Source organism: Molossus molossus, unplaced genomic scaffold (assembly GCF_014108415.1).
Source record: "Molossus molossus isolate mMolMol1 unplaced genomic scaffold, mMolMol1.p scaffold_m16_p_5, whole genome shotgun sequence".
NCBI lineage: Eukaryota > Metazoa > Chordata > Mammalia > Chiroptera > Molossidae > Molossus > Molossus molossus.
Genome location: NW_023425388.1, coordinates 29234193 through 29254064, shown reverse-complemented (window position 1 = coordinate 29254064; position 19872 = coordinate 29234193). Strand labels below are relative to the sequence as shown.

At 47.3% G+C, this 19872-nt stretch overlaps 1 protein-coding gene across 3 annotated transcripts in view; it reads left to right on the top strand.

Moving 5' to 3' along the window:
• The first annotated feature begins 1053 nt into the window (after nucleotides 1-1053).
• The window catches only part of LOC118617110 (NACHT, LRR and PYD domains-containing protein 1b allele 5-like), a 33102-nt gene continuing 14283 nt past the window's right edge, over nucleotides 1054-19872 (top strand). Inside the window, exons 1-11 of one of the 3 annotated variants that reach the window (XM_036242722.1) lie at nucleotides 1054-1118; nucleotides 10452-10483; nucleotides 12864-12908; nucleotides 14306-14347; nucleotides 14667-14696; nucleotides 17690-17734; nucleotides 18343-18390; nucleotides 18558-18604; nucleotides 18698-18747; nucleotides 19019-19236; nucleotides 19340-19590. In XM_036242722.1, coding sequence (XP_036098615.1) covers nucleotides 1087-1118; nucleotides 10452-10483; nucleotides 12864-12908; nucleotides 14306-14347; nucleotides 14667-14696; nucleotides 17690-17734; nucleotides 18343-18390; nucleotides 18558-18604; nucleotides 18698-18747; nucleotides 19019-19236; nucleotides 19340-19590 — 840 coding nt within the window. In that variant the 5' untranslated portion in view covers nucleotides 1054-1086. Of the gene's footprint in view, nucleotides 1119-10451; nucleotides 10484-12835; nucleotides 12909-14305; nucleotides 14348-14666; nucleotides 14697-15372; nucleotides 15432-17689; nucleotides 17735-18342; nucleotides 18391-18557; nucleotides 18605-18697; nucleotides 18748-19018; nucleotides 19237-19339; nucleotides 19591-19872 lie in introns of those variants that run through there. The other 2 variants (XM_036242723.1, XM_036242725.1) reach the window with 2 other exon arrangements.

Sequence of the window (19872 nt, the reverse complement as noted above, 5' to 3'; positions counted from 1 at the left end):
ACCATTTTTATTTTTTTATTGCAAGGAAGCTGAAGATAAGTTAAATTACGTGCTCAAATTCCTATGGTTTGGAAAGGGCAGAGCTGGGGTTGGAACTCAGCCTCATCTGGAAGCTAAAGTTTGATTGAGTAAGGGGCATGCTAACCTAGCTCCCCACACACCCATGTGAACATGAACCCTAGGTCTCCAGTGAGAGCAGGGTGACCCTGCCCAGAGAGGCAAACAATCATGCCGAAGAAACCGGGTGAAAAACAGTGCATCTAAGCAGAGTTTCTGGCACTTTTCTGCACACCGAAATCTCCTGTGTCCCACTCGACCTATTAAATTAGTCTGTGCTAACGTTCCAGGCATCCCAATTAAAAAACAAAAACAAAAACTCCCTGAGTGATTTAATGTGCAGCAAAGTTTGGGAACCACTGGTTTAATCCATCCATCCTTACAGTTTGGGGTGGTGGTGGGGGTCACACAGCTCTTTAATCCAATGACGGCTGTGGACCCGCACTCTAGACAACTGTATTTAGATAGTGTGGTATAGACTTTCAGGGGGTTTACAGATTGTAAGAAGCGAATCTAGGAACCCCTTGGGGGGGGGTGTCGCGTGGTTCCCTGTAAAAATACCCAGATACAGAAGTATCCAACTCCAATCACGGTGACCTGAGCGCTCTGTCCCCTCCAGAATGGCACTGGCCCTTCTACTTTACAGAAGCCTTGGCGTTAGTGTCACCAAGCCGAGTTCCCACAGAGCGAAGGTTCTGACAAGCTGCCTCCGCGCGGCCGTTGTGTGCGACTGTGCACGCCGGTGTTCACACCAGTGTGCACGCGCGGATCTGCCAGCGAGCTTGCGTTTCCAGTACGGGAGCCCCGGCCGCCTCCGGCTGCAGCTATTGATGCGCGCCCGGCGCCCCTCCCGCCCAGTCCCCTCCCCCGGCTCGGGCTCGCCCTCCTCCCTCCCATCCTCCGCAGCGTCGGCCTTCTCCGGGTGCGCAGGGAGCGCTCCGCACGCGAGCCCCTCCTGCAGCCGCCCAGCAGGGAGCCGAGGCGGAGCCCCGGGCGTGCGTGGGGCGCCCTGCCAGCCGCCGAGCGACCATGAGCCGCGGCGCGGGGGTCGCGGAGAGCAGGTGAGCGCAGCCGCAGGGCTGAGGGGCGCGAGGAAGTGGTCGGAAGGAGAAAGGGCAGAGCGGGTTGGGGGTGGGGTGGGGGCGGCTGGGCCCAAATCGCCGCGTGCGGAAGGGGCTTTGCCCTTCTGTTGCACCCCGACCCCTGGCTCTGCCCCTGCCCTTGACCGGGCGGGGCGAGGGCTCCGCCGCCGCTCCGGCATCCCCTCTCCGGCCGCACAAACAAAGAGCCCTTCGACGGCGGCACCTGCCCTGCGTGGGGTACAAAGCCTGGGGAGGCGATGCACTCGCACCCGGATTACGACCCCACACCCGCGGTCCAGGGCTGGGCGGCCGCACCTGGGTAGGGCCGGCGACTCCGGGGTCGCGCGCAGGTGCCCGCGCAGGAGGCGGCGGCGCGCAGCTCGGGAGGCCCGGCTGGCCCGGCCCGGAGGCGGGGCCTACGGGCGGCAATGCTGCCCCCTGCAGCCGCGCTGCCCCCGCGCCGCGCTTTCCCCGCGCCGGTAGACCGCTGCGCGCGGCGGCCGCAGGTGAGCTCGGTGTGCTCGCAGCCTGCGGGTGGGGGCGGCCGGCCGGTGGGGGCGGGTGGAAGAGGCCAGGTCGTGCTGCGGAGCCTCCCTTGCTCTCCGTGCTGGACTCGCGCCCTTCCCGCCTTCCTGGGTGACTCCCAGCCCCGAGGCCCTGCTTCTGTTGTCCTCATCTGCCCCCAGCTCTCTGGCTTCAGGTCTCTTTAGTCCTTGCGCCCTCTGTACATGGAGGAGGACTTGGACCCCAGGCGGATGCTCTTTTTTTTCTTTTTTTTTTCTTCTTCTTTTATTCTGAACACCGTCGGCGCTTTGGCCACCGACTTTTAAGTAGTTTGAGTGGAGAGTAGGATTAGTTCCCTCAATGTCCCTTTTGCCTAAGCATGGAGTCGCCCCTCCGCCTCTCGCTCCCGTGTGGCACTAATACAGTGTCTTGCCCACAGAACTTTCTGCTTGAAGAATTTGTGCTATGACTGTAAAAGTACCTCTGTCATCAGTGTCCCACAGACCCTTTACATGAGCACGTTGATTAAAAACTGGTTTGGGAAAGCTGTAACAGTGTTGTGGGCTGTCCCGTCCGTCCCCCCGTACCTCCCTCCCCGGTCATCTGCAAACAGGCCTTTCCACTGGAAGTCGTGTTTCAGCAAAAGGCACGTGATGGGCGGTTTGTGAAATACATCCTTTCAGTAATGCTCTCATTGCAGTGCGTGCTTGCAGGAAGTCCACCCAAAGCAGTGCAGAAGCGCTCAGCTAAGATTCAGACTGCTGAGAATCTACTTTTGGGACAGTCACAGACTGCAAAACAAAGTTTCTATAGGAACAACTAGAGGAACAAGACAATGCCAAGGTTTAAAGTGTTCGCACTTCAGTTTTTTGCAGACCATTAAACATTTGGCTCAGCTTCTCTCAGGGTGGAGAGAGGGTTTTTTTTCTTGTTTTTTTCTTTCTTGTCCTTTCTTTAAAAACACCGTTGCAGTCAGGAAGACAGCCTAGAAAAAAGTCTGTCTTTTTTAAAAAGAATAGTTTATTGATTTTTAGAGTGAGGAAGGGAGAGAGAAAGAGAAACATCAATGTAAGAGTGCAACAAGGATTGGCTGCCTCCTGCACACCCCCACCTGGAATGAGCCTGAACCTGGGCATGTGCCCAGAATGTCCTGGTGCATGGGACAGTGCCCAACCAACTGGCCAGGGCTGTCTTTTTTTTTATTCTTCTTGATATTAGGAGCATGAACAAAACCACGCCAGAACATGAACTGAGTCTACTTTGAACATCAAACACTTCTGAGAGGTTTCACTCAGAATGCCTCTGAAGTTTTTCCCCAAAGAGACAAGTGAAGTGAAATATAATATGTGAAATTAGCACAGTTATTTACACAAACAGCTAACCAAGCTTTGCAGGCCACTCAGAATTACCAGCTCTTCCTAGTACTGCTTTTCAGATATGGACCCTTCCCCATCCCTTTCCATCAAAACTTGTTAGTCCACTATCATCTTTTTGGCCTCTTCAGGGAGATTGTTGCTAATGTGTCATTTTCACATTTCAGTGTAGCAACAAAGTCCCTACCTATAATTCTGTGTGAGACACAGAAGGTGTCTTAGTAAACTATAAAGCACCCTCCAGATGTTTGCTACTGTTGCTTGTAATTTTTGGTAGCTGCACAATATGCCACTCTGATAACTTACTATTCCCACATTTTTGGTCTTAATTAAGCTGTTATTACAGATTTCTTAAGTATTGAGGAATAGAGTCTCTACCTTATATCTAACTACCATATTCTATCTTTTATTTGTCCAATGAACATAGTTATTTCCAGTGCAAACTATATGCCAAACAATATGTTGAATGCTGGGGATGTGGAATCTTGAGCTGTATACACACACACACACACACACACACATATACACACGCACGCACGCACTCATACTCATACACATCAGAGCAGTGCAGTGAAACCTTTAATCTAGTTGTATATCAAATGTTGGCTCAGGGAGGGGAGTAGAGAAGGGATCCCTACTACTGGGCTGAGTGGTGGGAATCCCCCACCCCACGTAACCCCAGCCCAGGTGAACTCTCCTTGCCCACCCTGGGCACTTAGGATTTCTTTCTCTTCCCTCTTCCTCCTTTTTCTCATCTCCTCCTTGTCCTCTCACTGCTGGAAATGTTCCTGCTACCTTCCTCCTCCCTGCCAGCCTATTTCCAGCCCTTTCCCTTCCATTTGGGGTACATTATGCAGAGAACTCATTGACAGTTACAAGAAGGAACAAGGGCGTAAGCCCTAAAATTGCCACATCCCCTAATTCCTTCAGGCCCATTGCTGCCATTTAGGCTGTATTCCCAGTGCAATCAGATTTTTCACCTTGCTCTGCTACTACTCAGGGGCATGCTGTTTGGAATCACGGTCCACAAAGCTAAAGCCCTAAATAGTTTTCCTTTCCCAAGATGCTGAGGAATCCTTCCTCTGTGTGTGTGTGTGTGTGTGTGTGTGTGTGTACCATCATACAGAAAACACAAACATCTTTAGTGTACAGCCTATGAATTACCACAAAGTGAACACATCTATGTATTCAACACCCAGGTCGAGAAATAGAACACGGCACCCTAGAGGCGCCTCTCGTTCCTTTTACTGTCATATCCTTCCTCCCCAAAGGAACCAGAGATTAGTTTTCCTTGCTTGTAAACTTGATCAAAATAGAGTCAATCACACAGTGTATACCCTTTTGTGTCTGGCTTCTTTTGTGCAACATTATGTGTGTGAGAGTTATGTGTAGCAGTTCTTTTCATTATCACGGCTTACAGTATTCCATTATATGACTAGATCACATTTTATTCATCTGTTCTATTCTTGATGAGCAAGGTAGTTGTTGCCAGCTTTTGCCTTTTACAAATAATGATGTAATGAATCCTTTAGTCTTTTCATACCCGAAGAGCTACCAGTTTCACCTGGTGTGACTGAATAAAGGGCGCAAGAGGTGTGGTGAAAGAGACTGGAAAGCCCGCCTTGTGGATTTCCCATCTTTGCCAGAGCTGAATACCTTCACAAGCATCTCATTCATGGACCTGGACGTAAAAGGAAAAAGGCTATGGGAAGGCTTCTATTGTGGGCGCGTTGATTGGAAGTGTTTAGAAAAGAAACTGGGCCATGATGGGAAAGCAGCCTGTCTCGGGAAGTGTCTCCTAAGGAAATCAATAGCTGGCAGCTCAGGATGCCTTCATCTCTCCTACCTGTTCCTCCTGCCCCCCACCTTCCTCTTGTCTAGTCCTTGATCCACCCTAGAGCCAGGTCCCAGAGGGCTTGGCATTAAGGAAGTCCTGCCCTTGCCTGGCTCTGTTGTTGGCTTCCAGAGCTCGATTCTGAGTGAAGGCTGTGACCCTGCAGTGTGCTTTAAGTTACCTAGCCTCCTGAGCAGGACTCTTCATCTAGCCTACACCGTCTTGAGCAGGGAGGCTGGCTTATGTGGCCTGGAAGAGTGCGGTTTTCTTTGGGAAAGTCCTTGGGCCTTTTGGACTCAACACAGTCACTGTCTGAACCTGCAGATTGCTGGGGGTCGCACAGGGTCAGGCATCCCTATGTCTGATGTTGAAGACAGTAGATTCTGAGACCCTGCGCTGTTGACTTCCTCCTCCGCTCTCAAGTTTCAGTTATTCCTGGAGACTACCCAGCAGACTGAATGGCTGTCATCAGTTTGGTTACATAGTTAGGGTTTCTCCACTTCCCTGTCCCTCCTCATTTCCTGCTTCTACCTCCGACCACACTTGCTTTCCTCCTGTTTCTGTTCCTTGATCAACTTCTCCCTCCCTCAGAAAGAATCCCACCCCTGTTCCCGTTCTCGAGCCCCACCCTGCCCCCACCAGTTCTTCTCCTGTCTGTTCCCATTTGTCCTCTGTGGCTCAGCTTAAAAGTCACTTCCCCTGGAGCACTCCCCAGTTCCTCAATCTTAGACAAGCTCTTGTCCTCTCTCAAAGCACCTCCTGTTTCAGATAGAGGAAGTCTGTCTCCAGAGGGCTGATGGTTTCTCTGCAGGTTTCTCAAAGGCACAGACCCAGTTGCTTTGTTCACTGGTGCCTAGTACACAACCCAAACATGTTTATTAAATGAGTGAATCGATATGTAAAGCAAGAGGCTTAGGCAAGTTGTAAGATTGTCTCTGTTTCTAACTTGATGTGTGATCTTGGGTATTTATTCACGTGACCGCTCCTAGAGTCTCATCTTCTTCTCTGTAAAATAATTAATTAGACTTGGGAGCTCTTATAGGTTCCTTTTCGGTTTCAAGTTTTTCTAACAGAGGATCCTGTTTGGGGAATGGTCACACTCTGAAAATGCAAGATGGCTTTAGCATCATAGTTTCACTGACTGGCCTTGTAGTTAGGTACGTGCTTGTGTTTTTAGCATAAGAGTTCAGTTCTTCTCAGTTCATCATAGTCTGTTCTGAGTGAATACTATAGCTTACCTTTGTTTTTATTTTGCTTTTCATATACATTTATTTTCTGATTTGTCTTCCATTAGTGTGCCTCTTGGGGACAGGGTTCATTCATGTGTCATCTGTTACTTTTATATCCCCCTCTACCTAGAATAGCACCTATTATATGGTAAATAGGTGTTTGTTAATTTGAGTTGATGAAAGAGATATGCATTATAGAGAATGTTACTTTCATTGACTATGTTTTGGGAAGTATAGCTACTTGGTGATTATACAGATTAACTGTAGTGTGTGACTAATATAAACTCTTTTCCACTCTCTTGAACCCATTTACTTCCTATGGCTTATTTTCTAGAAGGTGTATTGGGGCTAAAAGAAGTAAAATACTAGTTGGTTTAATTCTGGTGAAAAGTTAGTTAAAGGAGGATTTGGGGCTTATTATGGATTTAATTATGCTTGAAAACTTGATATTAGTAACTGTAATGTAACTATAGTTGTGAATTACCTTCACAGGCAGTAGGAGCCTTAGGAGGAAAGACTGATAAGTGTTTTGCTCTGGTAAAACATACTGGTAAACGTTTGAGCATTGCAACTAGATGGACCAGGGTTCTTGGATACATTTCCCAAGAACTTTTGGGCCTTGTTTTCTCATCTGTAAAATGAGGATAATAGTGGTTCGCTGATAGGCACTAGAAAGGTGGCTATGACACACGCCTAGTCCTTGGCTTAGTTTCAGACACACAGTAAACATTAAGTAAATATTAGCTACGATCATATTACAATTTTATTTTTACGTAAAGCATTGTTGAAAATCTTTAACTGGAGAATTACTGGTCACTAAGCAGGATTTGTGTGAACTTGTTCTGATACCTGATACCAACCTGTCTGGGCTGCACACAGTCAAGCCGGTGCCAAGCCGGGTGCCGAGATGGGAGAAAAGGCTCCCTTTGAGGTCAGAAGTTCTGAATTCTAGTTCCAGCTCCCTGCTCCACCAGCCTGTGTGGGTTTGGCCAGCTGATTTCACCCCTCTGAGCTCTGTGTCCTCCTCTGCACCGGGGCTGCCAGTGCTTGCCCGCATGCCTGGCAGTTACTGGGCGGAGCTGGTGCACTCGTGGGTTTGAAAGCGCCAACGTACTGTGCCTACGCGAGGATTTGGTTTTGCTCTAGGTTTCATTTCGCTGCAGCCGTGATTTAATTCCAACCACAGTTTTGTTGTTTTACTCATTTGCACCTATTTGCATATAATCCACATTTTTTTCAACAAACATGCAATAAATACCCTCATTTAATATTACCCCCTTGAAGTCTTAAGCCTGTTCTTTAAATCCTGTTGTAGTTCAGAGATTTTACTGTGGCAAAGTGCAGGATCCCCTCCCTCCCCCATCCTCCACCTTCTATTAAGGGAAAGGTATAATAAGGTGGGGTTTGGCAGCTGATAGGCACAACGTTATACCTAGTAATAATGTTTGAGTCCCAACCAAAATTAAGGAGTTTTAAGTGCCATTAAGTAAATGTCCATGCCCCTTCTCTGCTGATTTCTGGTCCCTAAATTACACTGTGAACATTTGGAATGGGTGGTCTCTGTCCAGGGTTGCTGTGGTTTTCTTATAACAAGCCACATGAAAAAAAACAGAGAGGAAGAGAATGTGAGGATCTAACATCCATGGAATGGCAAGGGTCCTGTGGGTCCTGTAGGTTCTGCTTCCTCCGCTTGGCTGTACCAAGGGGCAGGAGGGCTGCCTTGTGGGTGGGCTGCTCCTCACTGGGTCCGAGCCTGTCTCCCATTTCTGTTAACTGTCAGGTAGGTGTTTTGTGCAGAGAGCTGGCTGTCTGCTCTGCAGTCTCACTAATCTTGTCTCGGCCATCACTTACTGTTATCTGCCATGGAGAAAATAAAGGTTTTTATACAGAGGTTTCTGGGTTTTAGCAGAAGGTCTAATATCTAAGCAGATGTATAAATGTCTGGAAATAGAGATAAGCAGCTGTAGAAAGGGGATTATGAAAGTGCCAGTTAAGAGAAAAATGCGCTTTTGTCAGTGAGGACACGGAAGTGAGTTTTAAGCAGACACGTTTTATAAAATAAGAATGGCTAACTCTCAATCCATGTTCTCATAATTATTTTAAAATTGAAAGGCACAGTGACAATGGTTTGGCTTGTTCTTTTACATATTACATCAGGAGTACATACAAGAACAAGTTTCTTGAAGCATTTCCCAATTTCAGGTTCATCCCACTCTCTGACCTTTTGAGCAGGAGTTTAGAATTAAAAAAACAAGAGGATTTAGGTCTCAAATTGGGAATACATGTATTTCCTAAAATCATGGAACTTGGGAAAATACCGTATATATACTGGGAATGTTTGCCAGTATAAAATCTTAAGTCAAGGAGGTTTACAAAGTCTGGGAGTTCCACTAACCTGGGCAAAGAAGGGAAAGAGCAAGCTGTTGGTCTGTACCTTTTGCTGTTTTCTTCCTCAGTTTACTTTTACTAAACTGAGGAAGCAGTTGGGATTTGGGGGTGAAGTGGTAGGGAGTGAGGGAAGACATGGTACCAGAAGTCATAATGGCCTAGGGTCATGTGCATTTGTTCCTAATTTATTAGCTGTGTGACCTTGAGGAACTTAATTAACCTCTCTGGGCCTTAGTCTCCGCATTTGTAAACTAGCCTTCCTAGGCTTATTGGGATGATAAAAGGAGAAAATAAAGATTTTCAACACCCATTAGTGCTGATAACACCATTGTTGTTTTCTTCTTGCCTTTTCATTCATTCATCAAAGATTCTGATTCAATGGACCAGAAAAACGACTTTCAGTGGTTATCTGAAAGAGTTCTAATGGCCTTGAGACCACACCTTGCAAATCTGTTCTTAAAGGATGAGTAGAAGTTTGGGCATCATGGGGGAGGGCATGCTGTCACTTACATGCACACACAACTCTAGGGGGTACCCCAGCATCATAGTACCCATCCATGGAGCACCCAGAATTGGGGTGCATGACCTACAAGGTCACAGGCAGTGACCCTGGGGGGCTCCACAGAGAGTGGTTTGTGCGAGTGTGTGATGTGCAGGGTGTGCTTGGGACACTGAAGAGCTTTCACGCTGAGGGAGCGGGCAGCGTGGGCGACAAGGGAGCAGTGTGGCCGCCCTCTCGTGTCATGCCAGCGAACTGAGGAAGCAGTGAGAAGCCACAGAAGGGCGTAAGCAAAGCCAGGGTTATAACATGCTGAGGGTCACATGAGGGATGGGCCAAGGGAGAGGCTGCAGGCAGATTTGATGTTAGGAAGTTATAATCAACCAACCAGGTGAGAGCCAATGAGGGCACTTGAACTGAGGCAGGAACAGTGTATGAGGAGGGGACAGATATGAGAGGTGTGCGGGAGGAGGCTCAGTGACCCTCAGGTCCCAGGCACCTGGAACTCAGAGAAGAGTCCTGAGAAGGAAGTCAAGATTTGGGATCTGAAGGCGTGAAGGTGACCACCGAGGCAGTGAGGAGCGGTAAGAGGAGGGTACACAGTGTGACTTTGGGTCACGTCAGTCCCCAGGGGGCTGGAGCCGATGGATCCAGGAGATGGAGCACGTGGAGAGAGGAGAGGCCCCTGAGAGGGGAGGTAGGAGCAGACCAGGTGAGAGGGGCCTGGAAGCCATGAAGGAGCCTGTCACCTGCTTCATCTAAAGAGAAAGGTCACTAAGCCCCTTGGGTCTTGCTGGACAGGAGTCATTGGTGGCTCTAGCCAGAGTGGTTTCCGTCACATGGGCGAGCAGAAACCAGATGGCTTAGCGTCTAGGAGAGAATGGAGAGTGGGAATGTGGAGACTGAGTTCTTTTGTGAACTGGCTCAAGACGGGGAAAGAGAGGGTTCGGGCAGTGGTGCGGATGAAACCCAGGTCGGGAGGGACTGCTTAGATACCTGGGAGCTCTCTGAGCCCTTCACTTCCCAGGCATGCTGATTCCGACGGGGGAGGCCAGAGCAGCAGAGTGAGTAACCTAGTGGGAGAGGAGAGGACCAGGGAGAGGCTCTCAGAGGGAGCCAGGTGGAGGGGCTGGAGGCTGGTGCAGCATGGGCGATTAGGGTTTGTTACCGGAGACATGACCAAGGAAGGCCGATGGCCGGCCATGGGCATGGCAATGCTGTGAACCTGGGAAGGGGTGCTGGTGGCTCTTGGGGGAGTACCAGGACAAGGAGTTCAAGGGCACATTAATATGCCCTGTTTCTGTGCAGTTTGGACTCAGGCCATGGAGATTGAGAGGGGCAAGCAGAGGATTGAGGGGGGAGAAAGTTCTTAAACTGCAACATTTCTGGAGAAACATAATACAGTGATCATTTTGAAGGTTCTCATAATTACTGTGTATAAAATTAGTATCAGTTTCTAAAAGTGTTTTTCTTTTCTTGTTCTAGTGTTGATCACAGTGCGTCTTCAGAAGAAAAAGGTATGGTCCTCTAAGTCTGTGTTATTGAAAAACTATGCGAAATGTTTGCAGTTTTAGAAAAGGATTTCTTTAATTTTACTTACTGACTGCAGTTGCTTTGTTACATTCATGCATTCACTGATTTATAGAAATATATTTAAATAATCATTAGGTTATGATGATGGGATTTTTAAAGAATTTTATGGTTATTTTTCAACAGATACTAAAAAAGGTAAAACTGCAAAGAATCTGGGCCTTTGGAGCTTTTTACAACTCGATAATAGAATATAAATGCTCTTGTATCTCACTCCTTTTAACCTCTGGGTCTAATGTTCTTTTTAACTGTATTTCAAATTCAGTAAAGTAAGTTTAATGAAGTATTATCAACTGAATTCTATAAATTTTCCATGCTTAAAAACTAGGTGTTATTTTTAATACTTGAGTGTAGTCATCAGTTTTACACACTTAATGAAAATAGCAACACAGTTCTCTCCCTGAATCTGGGTCAAACAAGAACTCTTCTTACTAAAGGAGTAAACGAGGTCTGCCTCTGGGTTTGGTGTGGGACTGCTGAGGGTCGAGTCCTCTTTCTGACCTGTGCTGCTTGACTGAAGGTCTGTGAAATGTGTGCAGGGCTGTATGTCTTGCTGTGGCCCGTTCTCTTTATTCCACACTGTGTGCCTGAGAGCCATTCTGGAGGATGGTACCGAGGCCACTTGAGGTGTAAATCTGTGTCACTGCTTGGGCCACTATCTTACTTTTGCAAGTTCTGCAAAAAAAAAAAAAAAAATGCCTCTTGTAGTCCATTTTTTCAGTGCAGAACGATCGCCTGCCTGATAGAAGTGTCATGATTACAATCTACTAAAGGTTTTTGCAGCATTTGGCTACAGTGTGCATTGTATGGGGATGCCATGCATCTGTCAAGACTGGTCAGACCTGGTGGGCTCTCCTGCTTCACAGTGCTGACCTGCACCTCCCGTCTACATAACACACCCCTTGTGTTGCTTTTGCCCCCATTTCTGTGTACCCAAGATGCCGCTCCCTTCCCTCACATTTCGCCTCCAAGACTTGTTTCAGCTCAGCCAGATTCACAGACTTGTGCTGAATCCCTCATCTTCAGTGATTGGTCTTAATTTCTCTCTTGGACCAGCAAAATACTGGCCTAATACCGTATTGTATTGTATTGTGATGTCTTGCAGCGCTTTGTCTAATGCACAGCTACTCCTGCCTTCACAACTGCATTAACCCATAAGCTGCTTTCTGGGGCATGGATTTTCTCCTAATTTCTGCAGAGTGCCCATCACACAGTGGACACTAAGTCAGTGTTTATAAAATTGGGGGGACAGTAGTCTCTGCCGCAGCACAAGGGAATTAGTCAACCAGTAATTAAGTCCCTGTCGTTCACCAGCCCAGTGTGGATGCATGTTCCAGATCCAGGGGAAATGGGAGACTAGGTCCTGTTCTCTGGGGCAGTCTAAGGAGAGTGGCATAAATACAGACACAGGCATAATGACTAAGGAGCAGTCCTTCCCTCACAACATGTTTAATGTTGGAGGTAACTTCTTCCACCCCTTCCTTCATCTGTCATTTCTTCATTCCCATGCCCACTCACGCTGGCCTAGACTCTCGTCACTTCATATCTGGGTCTCTGCAGGGGCCTCCTGGTGTGAGGAGTCGAATCCATCTGAACAGCAGTGCTCTCCAGTAGCCACCAACATCCTGGGGACCCCAAGAGCCAGTTTGAAGCTCTTACGTCGCTGTGTCTCCATGTCATTCCATGCCATTCCCTGTCGGAGAACCTTCAGGGATGCCCGTTTTTCCCAGTCACATTCCAGGCCGTGCCTGGCCTGAGCATAACGTATCTTGCCAACTTCAGAGCCTTAGCTTCCACCCACTGGCGGCATTTCACTAAATTGTTGACAATCGTTTGCCTGGGGAAGAACATTGATTTTAGTACAGGAATACCGTTGTCTGCCCTTCAGTTACACAATCTAAAACCAGGTGCCTTTCTTTCTCTTTCTGGTGTCAAGTCATTTAATTGCCAGGGATGTGTTTAGGGAGCCGCTGAGCTGATCAGAGAGACAATACAGCTCCTTTGGCACCAAAGTCAGTGTTTACCAAGGGACCAACCAAGTGTAAATCTCAAGTTTGTTGGCTTTCTGTTCTCCCTCTACTGGAAAAGGCTTAAGGTTTCTTGGTCTAAATCTTTCCCCCAAGGATATGGCATCATTTGCATTAGTTTGACATGCAAGGCTGTTGTGGGTCTAAAGAGGTGGTTCAGTTTATAGTAGAGGGCGCTTCAATTATTACTGGCTTAGTGGCTTTTAAAACATAGAACATAATGTTTCATTTTATGGTTGTATTTACACTCTTAAACATGTATTTCATTCTCAAAATTTAGATTGCCCCAGCCCCAACCTAAACACTTCAAAGGACTCTAAGTCAGGTAAGGGAAATACTGGTCAATGCCTAAGTGAAATTTTTACCTTTTTTTTATCCTTAACCTAGGACATTTTTGCATTCATCTTCAGATAGAGCGGGAGGGAGAGAGGGAGGAAGAGAGAGAGAGAAACATCGACTGGTTGCTACCCACACGACCCCAGCCAGGGCCGGGGACAAACTGCAACCCAGGTACATGCCCTAAGGGGGAACTGAACCCAGGACTCTCTGGTCCGCGGGCCAGTGCTCTAACCGCTGAGCCAAACTGGGCAGGGCCCAAGTGAAATTTTTATAAAATAACCAATTTATAGCAAGGTAAATAACAGTTTATTTTCCTGATTCACTTCAAATAATCAGTGAAAGGGATTTCCATCTTTCTAGTTGAAAGAGTTGAATACATTTCAAAGTTTGGTGATAAAGCTGTACTTAGTGAAATGGAGAATTTATCTGATAGGTCAATTAGGTCATTTTTAAACTGACCACTCTAACCTAATACAGGTTCCTCTGTGAGCCCAGCCAGGAGGTGGACACTTGGCTGGGTAGTCCTGGGAGGCTTCCTGGAGGAGATGATAAATTGGGGTAACAGGGCATAGGCTGGAAGGGTTGTCTTAGTTCAAGAGACTTGCAGGTATAAAGACCCTGATGTGGGAAAGTGTACAGTGCTGATTCCAGAGACTAAAGAAGGTCAGATGATTGGAAAGGAGGCTGGGCGTGGGGCGTGGGGCCTGGAGTGTTAGTAGTTGAGGGGCTGGGGTGGAAAGGAGCTGGGAGGCAAGTGGAGGGCCTCAGAGAGGTTGGAGGAGAGCCAGGACAGGCTCCAGGGGAAGGTCGTGTGGGCAGGAGGAAGTGGTTGATGTGTTTCCCTGTGGATGCCAAGGGCCTGGGTTGAGCAGGCCTGTGGGGAAGTGAGGGAGAGGATCACAGACTAAGTGTGGGAACAGCAGCCTGATTGCAGTGGGCGGAAGTACTGAGTTGGTGGTGAGGAAGTGAAGGGAGCATTCTTGGGGACCACCCTTCAAGAGCAGGTGAACAGCGTGGACTGAGTTTGTCCTGTGCATCTGTGGAATGGCCTCTGCACTCCAGAATTCTGCCCCATTGTATCATTGACCTTGTGCCTGGGAACCTTCTAGATGCACAAGTGCAGGACTAGAGGGGAGCAGTAGGGCAGGTCAAGGCCGGGTAGGACTTGGGTGACACCCATTTAAAATGACTGTAGCCAGAGTGTGAGCTGAGCTCGTATTTAAACGGGTTAAGTTTATTTTATCCGTTTCCAAAGGAGAATAGCCCCCTTTTATATGAACCAGCCTAGTTTTGGACTTGAGAGGATCTGTTTTATAATATGTGTCATTACAATAGTTCCTGCTTCTTTTTTGTTGTGTACTTCTGGCCTATGTCTTGATTCAGGAGAGGACAGCGGCTCTGAGAGCGGTTCTGAAAGCGACTCTGGTAAGTACCATATGTACCTGCTTCTTTAATGCAAGTAAAACATAGGACTCTTTCTTTTTCTTTTTCTTTTAAGTAAGGCAGACATCACTCATTGCTTGAGGACACATTAATTTCCAGCATGGTTTTGTACTGAAAAAGCACTTACATGGGAAATAATTTTAGTTGGCAAGCGAAGTGGCAAAACAGGATGAGCTGAGGAAGAAAGACAGGAAATGGTTGCTATTGGTGAAAGGCAAACGTTTTACCAATTCTCCCACTGGCCTGTGTTTTCCCTCAGCTGTCATCTGAATCGGACTTAGACCCTTTTTTTTTTTTGTAGATAATGAGGAGCCAAAACCAGAAAAAACAAGTAAGTACATCCTTCCTCTGAATTTTTTCTTTTGTTGTTGAAAGGAAGAGAAGGTTAGCCTTTGGGGTTTTGAAGTTGCAAGTTGCTTGTTCATGATCTTTTCCTGTGCAAAACTGAGTTAAACGTTAGGCAGCCGCCAAGCATTTTGAACATTGGAGCTCACTGCACTTGGTCCACACGGACTGTGTTCTTTGCACTGACACTGAGTCTGCTTGTGAGGGTCTCTCATGCGTCGTCCCTAAGGAGAAAAGATCGAGGCCGAATCCGATCTGCAGTGTGGCCACAAGAGGTGCAGGCTTCCCTCCGTGGGGGTCACTGCTCACAGTGATGGTAGAGCAAGCACTTCGCCGCTGAAAATGTTGTACCATTTGTGGTTTAACGTTTCTGCTTGCTGCTCTGGCTATTTGTGAGCAACTTGAGTATGAAACCACTTTTAAGGACATAGGTTCTAAGGTATAAAAAAATATGGTTTGCGTCTCAAGTTTGGTGAGTGCCTAAGCTTATATTTTAACTGAGTTCATTATACTGTATGATTTTTCCCCAGTTCTTAGGGTATGATTTGCCCATGAACACAAATACTGTACAAGGCAGTTGGAAGGCTTCTTAGTAACACTTGAAATAAATGAAGTCTCTTCACTCAGAAGTGCTTCAGTGTTTAATCTAATTCTCTCTGCAGTTTCCCAACGGGAATCTCTGAAGGCAATTGTAAGCTCTTTGCAATCATGTTATGTATTGGTAAGAACCTGTAATTATCTCTGTATTCCCCTTGTGGAGTAAGGTCCGTTCTGATATCCATAAGGGAAACATGAGCCAGCTGTCTTACTCCCTGTCTTCTTTATACGTTAATGAATTATTTCATCCTTCAAAATGTGGTCAAAAGTCCAGCCTTCATAGATTGGATTGGGGTAGAAATTGAATTAAGAAGCTGTGTATTGGGATCATGTCTTTTGTGTGTCTGGCTACTAGCTGGGTAAATGGCCATGGGGACCCAGATTCCAGAGGCAGGACCTTGATGGTCCAGAAGCCAGGTCTGGGCCATGGTGGGTAACCCTGGTGAAAGGCATTTGGAGTCAGCGAAGCCCAAATTAGGCCCAGAACTGGGTGGCAGGCTGGGGGCTCTGGGGTCAGTGCGGTCAGGCGAGGCGTGTGTGGGGCAGGGAGCAGCTGGCCCACCCTGCTGGGCCAGACACCTGCATGTCTTTGGCAGTGAAAGTGGAAAGGCCCTGCCTTCCCCCAGGGTTACTCTTTTTGTGAAAAGGCCTGTTATTCTCCACTCTGGGGGAGAGATGGGGACAGACACCTCCCACTCACCTCTATTCTCAGGTCAGATGTAGGAGGAGGTGGTCCACCCCGGGAAGCTTTCTCCGTGTGGGCTGGCAGCCCGCCCATCGTGCTCACGATCGCCTTGTCATACAGACTGAAGAGCTTGGGGAGAAGTGCATCCGTTTCTCTGCCTGGGCTGGGCAGACCTGGCAGAGGCTGCGTTTGCCTGCTGGTCGGGACTCTCTAACCTCTCTTCCTTTCTCTGCGCCCGGGCGTACAGCACGGCAGAAAAAGGTGGGGTGTGGATGAAATACAGTGTAGACAGATAAATAACTTAGGGTTTCATGATCCCTCAAAGGACAGTGGCTGAGGCAATCTGATTGGCGGGTTGTGTGGTGCAGGACGGGTCGGTATTTCAGAACCTTTTCATCTCTCGTATTCTGAGTCCAGGATTTGAGTATTTTCGGTCTCCTTTGACCATGCATTTTAACACTGTATTTTCAAGTTGGATCTCTCGCGACCCTGGCCCTTGGACACTGACTGCTCTGATATCCTGAGAAGTCAGGCAGCCTGTGAGGCTGCGGCGGGGCTTCTGTCCTGGGGGAGTGTCTGCACCCTCCAGGCACTGGCAGAGGACCTTAAACCTGTGTTGGCAAGTGCCTGTGTCACCCCTGGGGTGACCCTCCCAAAAGTTGTTCACAGTTTTAAAATATAAAACCAAGCATCTGACCCCAAGTGACACGGTTGTTTTCTACTTCAGAATTCTTGAATTTTGTACTGATTCCTACCCATTGCCATCATAAAATAATAGTTAATAACAGGTAACACACACCGAGGGCTTGCTGAGTGCCAGGCACAATCCCTACCTGTAATTAATTTCCCTCACTTGGGGTGGTATTATTTTACTCCTCCTTTGACAGATGAGGAGGGAAAGGCACGGAGAGACTTAGTAAGGTAACTGGAGAGCCCAAGCTCGTGCAGCTAGTGGCCAGCGTGGATGATAGGAAAGCTCAGTGCTGCTCCCTTTCGTAGTACTCTTTTGTATTATGAAATCCAGAAAACAGGCCTTGACACATACCAGGCCCTAGCGAAACAGTCCTCACGAAGCTTATTCTAGTGGGGAGAGGGCCAGGAAGCAGAAACACCGAGCTGTAGGGGGCCCGGTGGGGAGGGTGCGGAAGGAAAATGATTGCGGAAGTGTGAGGGCATCAGGCAGGCCCTGTTTCAGGGCGGGGGCAGCAGGAAAGCCTCTCAGATAAGGGGACACTAGAGCAGAGACTTCCAGGATGTGAGGGAGTGAGCAGCATGAATATTTGTGGGAGTAGGTGGGGAGTGCAAAGGCCCTGAGGCAGATGTGCTTTGGTGTGGAGGAACGCCCGGAGTGATTGGAGGGCAGTCATTGCCGGGAGGTGGGGACCTGGATCCTGTTGGGTCTGGAGCCTTGTGGAAGGAGTCTGTGAGCCAAATCAGAGAGGCTTACAAACTGCCTCAACTCAGGTTCTGGTTTATGTCTGAAATCAGGTGTTAGCCCCTTCTTCACTTCCAAGCTAATCTCTCTCGCACTCTGTAACAGTCTGGAGGGCTGGTGCCAGCCAAGCCTCGTCTGGGGAATAATGACTCCTGCTTAGTTGTCAGCCTTCAGTGGGCTGCAGCACTCCGGCTGAGAAGCTGGGCTGGGTGCGGAGGTTGTTCACGAGCACCTGTGCCCTAAGCCCTTCTTGTCTCCACAGATGGGGAACTGGGAGAGTCTCCCACCGAGGGTGCGTCTGCTCAGGGTAAGAGTGGGGCAGTGTGCTCGCCTCTTATTTTGTCTGCTTACCCTGCTCTCCCCAGGCTGTGCCGTCAGGGGGCTGTGAGGGTCAGGTTGAAGGGGGATGGGAGCAGTGGCTACTGCATAAAAACGTCAGACAGAGAATAATGTGCCCAGCCCTGCTGGTGTGGCTCAGTTGGGCATCGTCCCATGCACTGAAGGGTTGCCAGTTCGATTCGGTCAGGGGACATGCCTGGGTTTTGGGTTTGAGTCCTGTTTGGGATGCAGGTGGGAGGCAGCTGAATAATGTTTCTCTGTCATCTCTCTCTCTCTCTCTCTCTTTCACGCCCTCTCCTTTTTTCTTCCTCTCCAAAAATCAGATGAAAAAAAAAGAATTATGTGCCCAAATGGGGTACATTGAAACTCGAGTCATACATTATTTTCATGCATTAGACCTACAGTGGGATTCACAAATATGATAATGTGTTGTATCCTTGAATCAACTCACAGAGATGTTTAAGTATAAGATTAAAGTTCCTGTTGGTTGTGATGCTGAAGGTGTGTGTTTAAGTATTAGGTGATTTACCCCGTGATTGACTCGTGCCAATACATGTGTGACGATATCTTTTACAGCTAAAGAATGGGAGGATAAAGAATTGCCCACCGGTCATTTTAATTCAGGTATGAACTTTGGTTTTCCAAAACTTTCTTTTAAATGTCATTATTGTTGGGGGGCATGTATACCCTTGAATTTTATAACCTGGGCATATTACATATGTTTATTTAAAAATTTTATTTGAAAATGCCAGTCACATTCATATAAGTAAAACTTTGTCTCTATTATTTAGAATCGATTAAAATTGAACCTCACTGTGAACACTGTAATGCTGAAAATGTAAGTCTCTTTTAATTATAAAATATGATTCTCTAATTTGCCTTATTTAAGAAAACATATACTTATATATTACATATGTACTTTCTCCTCCAGAAACACAATGAACAAGTGACACCCAGACGCCTTTCCGGGGGACAGTTTTTGTAAGTGATTATGAATACAGGAAGTAGTATCATCAGTAATTTAATTTTCTGCATAAAGATAACCCCAATTGAGGAGACACAAGATAGCATAACTAATTTCACACATTTTATGTACTTACTTGGATTGTTTTCTTTGATAATGATGCTTCTTCAAAATGCTGTAGAGTTTCCTTAATGCTTTTGAATGAAATTTAAAACATAAATAATTTTAAGAAGTCCTCTCCTAACCAAACATTAGAATTAAACAGGTGTTCTTATCTGTCCAATGCAGAATGAAGGTGGACATGGAGGGAGTTTACGAGTGCACGGAAACTGGTCTGATATTTGAGGTTAACGGAAAAGTTGACATCAAGTATTGCATTTTGTCCTGGAGCAAATACGCAGACCTGGTTGTGAAGCCCTGGGCTGTTGGAGGACCCTTGTTTGATGTTAAATGTGACCCAGCCTGTCTTACCTCCATTCAGTTTCCACATTCCCTCTGCTTGGGTCGTAAGTACTTTAGTATTTTTGCTAAAATTTTAATTATTGTGTGCATGTGTGTGTGTGTCCCTCTTAATGCCTGGAACACTAATTTACCTTCATATTTTAACAGGCCATGATGCCAATATGACATTCAGGGTCCTGCATATCAAAAATTCTGAGGCCTCCTTAGAATGTACTGTGGATCATTCTGCAACCCATGTCAAATGGCACGTGAGCTCTCTGTCTCCTGTGGGACCTGTTATTCAAAGTGAAGAAACATTATACCACCACGGGGCTGTGATTCTGTACAAAGTCATCGACCATAATCCATCCTTGTCTTTTCGTGTGTACGTGGCAACTAACAACGAGTCCTTCATCAAGGTAAAGCCAATAAAAATGAATAATAAATGTTGAGTACTTTGTGTTCAAACATTACAACACAGTTAGGTGTGAGTCCTGTCCCTGTTGAGTACCCCCCACCATTGGGTCTAATTTGGCACCTACCTGCAGAGGTTATAATGTCAGTGCCTAGGTGTGCCCCAGTTCCTCAGATCCACAGAGTACGGTTGTCTATACAGGTGAAGAGCAACAAGAAGCCAACAGATGGGGAAGTAACGCTAGGGACGTGGCTGGCCCAGGCAAGCAGGCCTTGCCCTGGAGAGG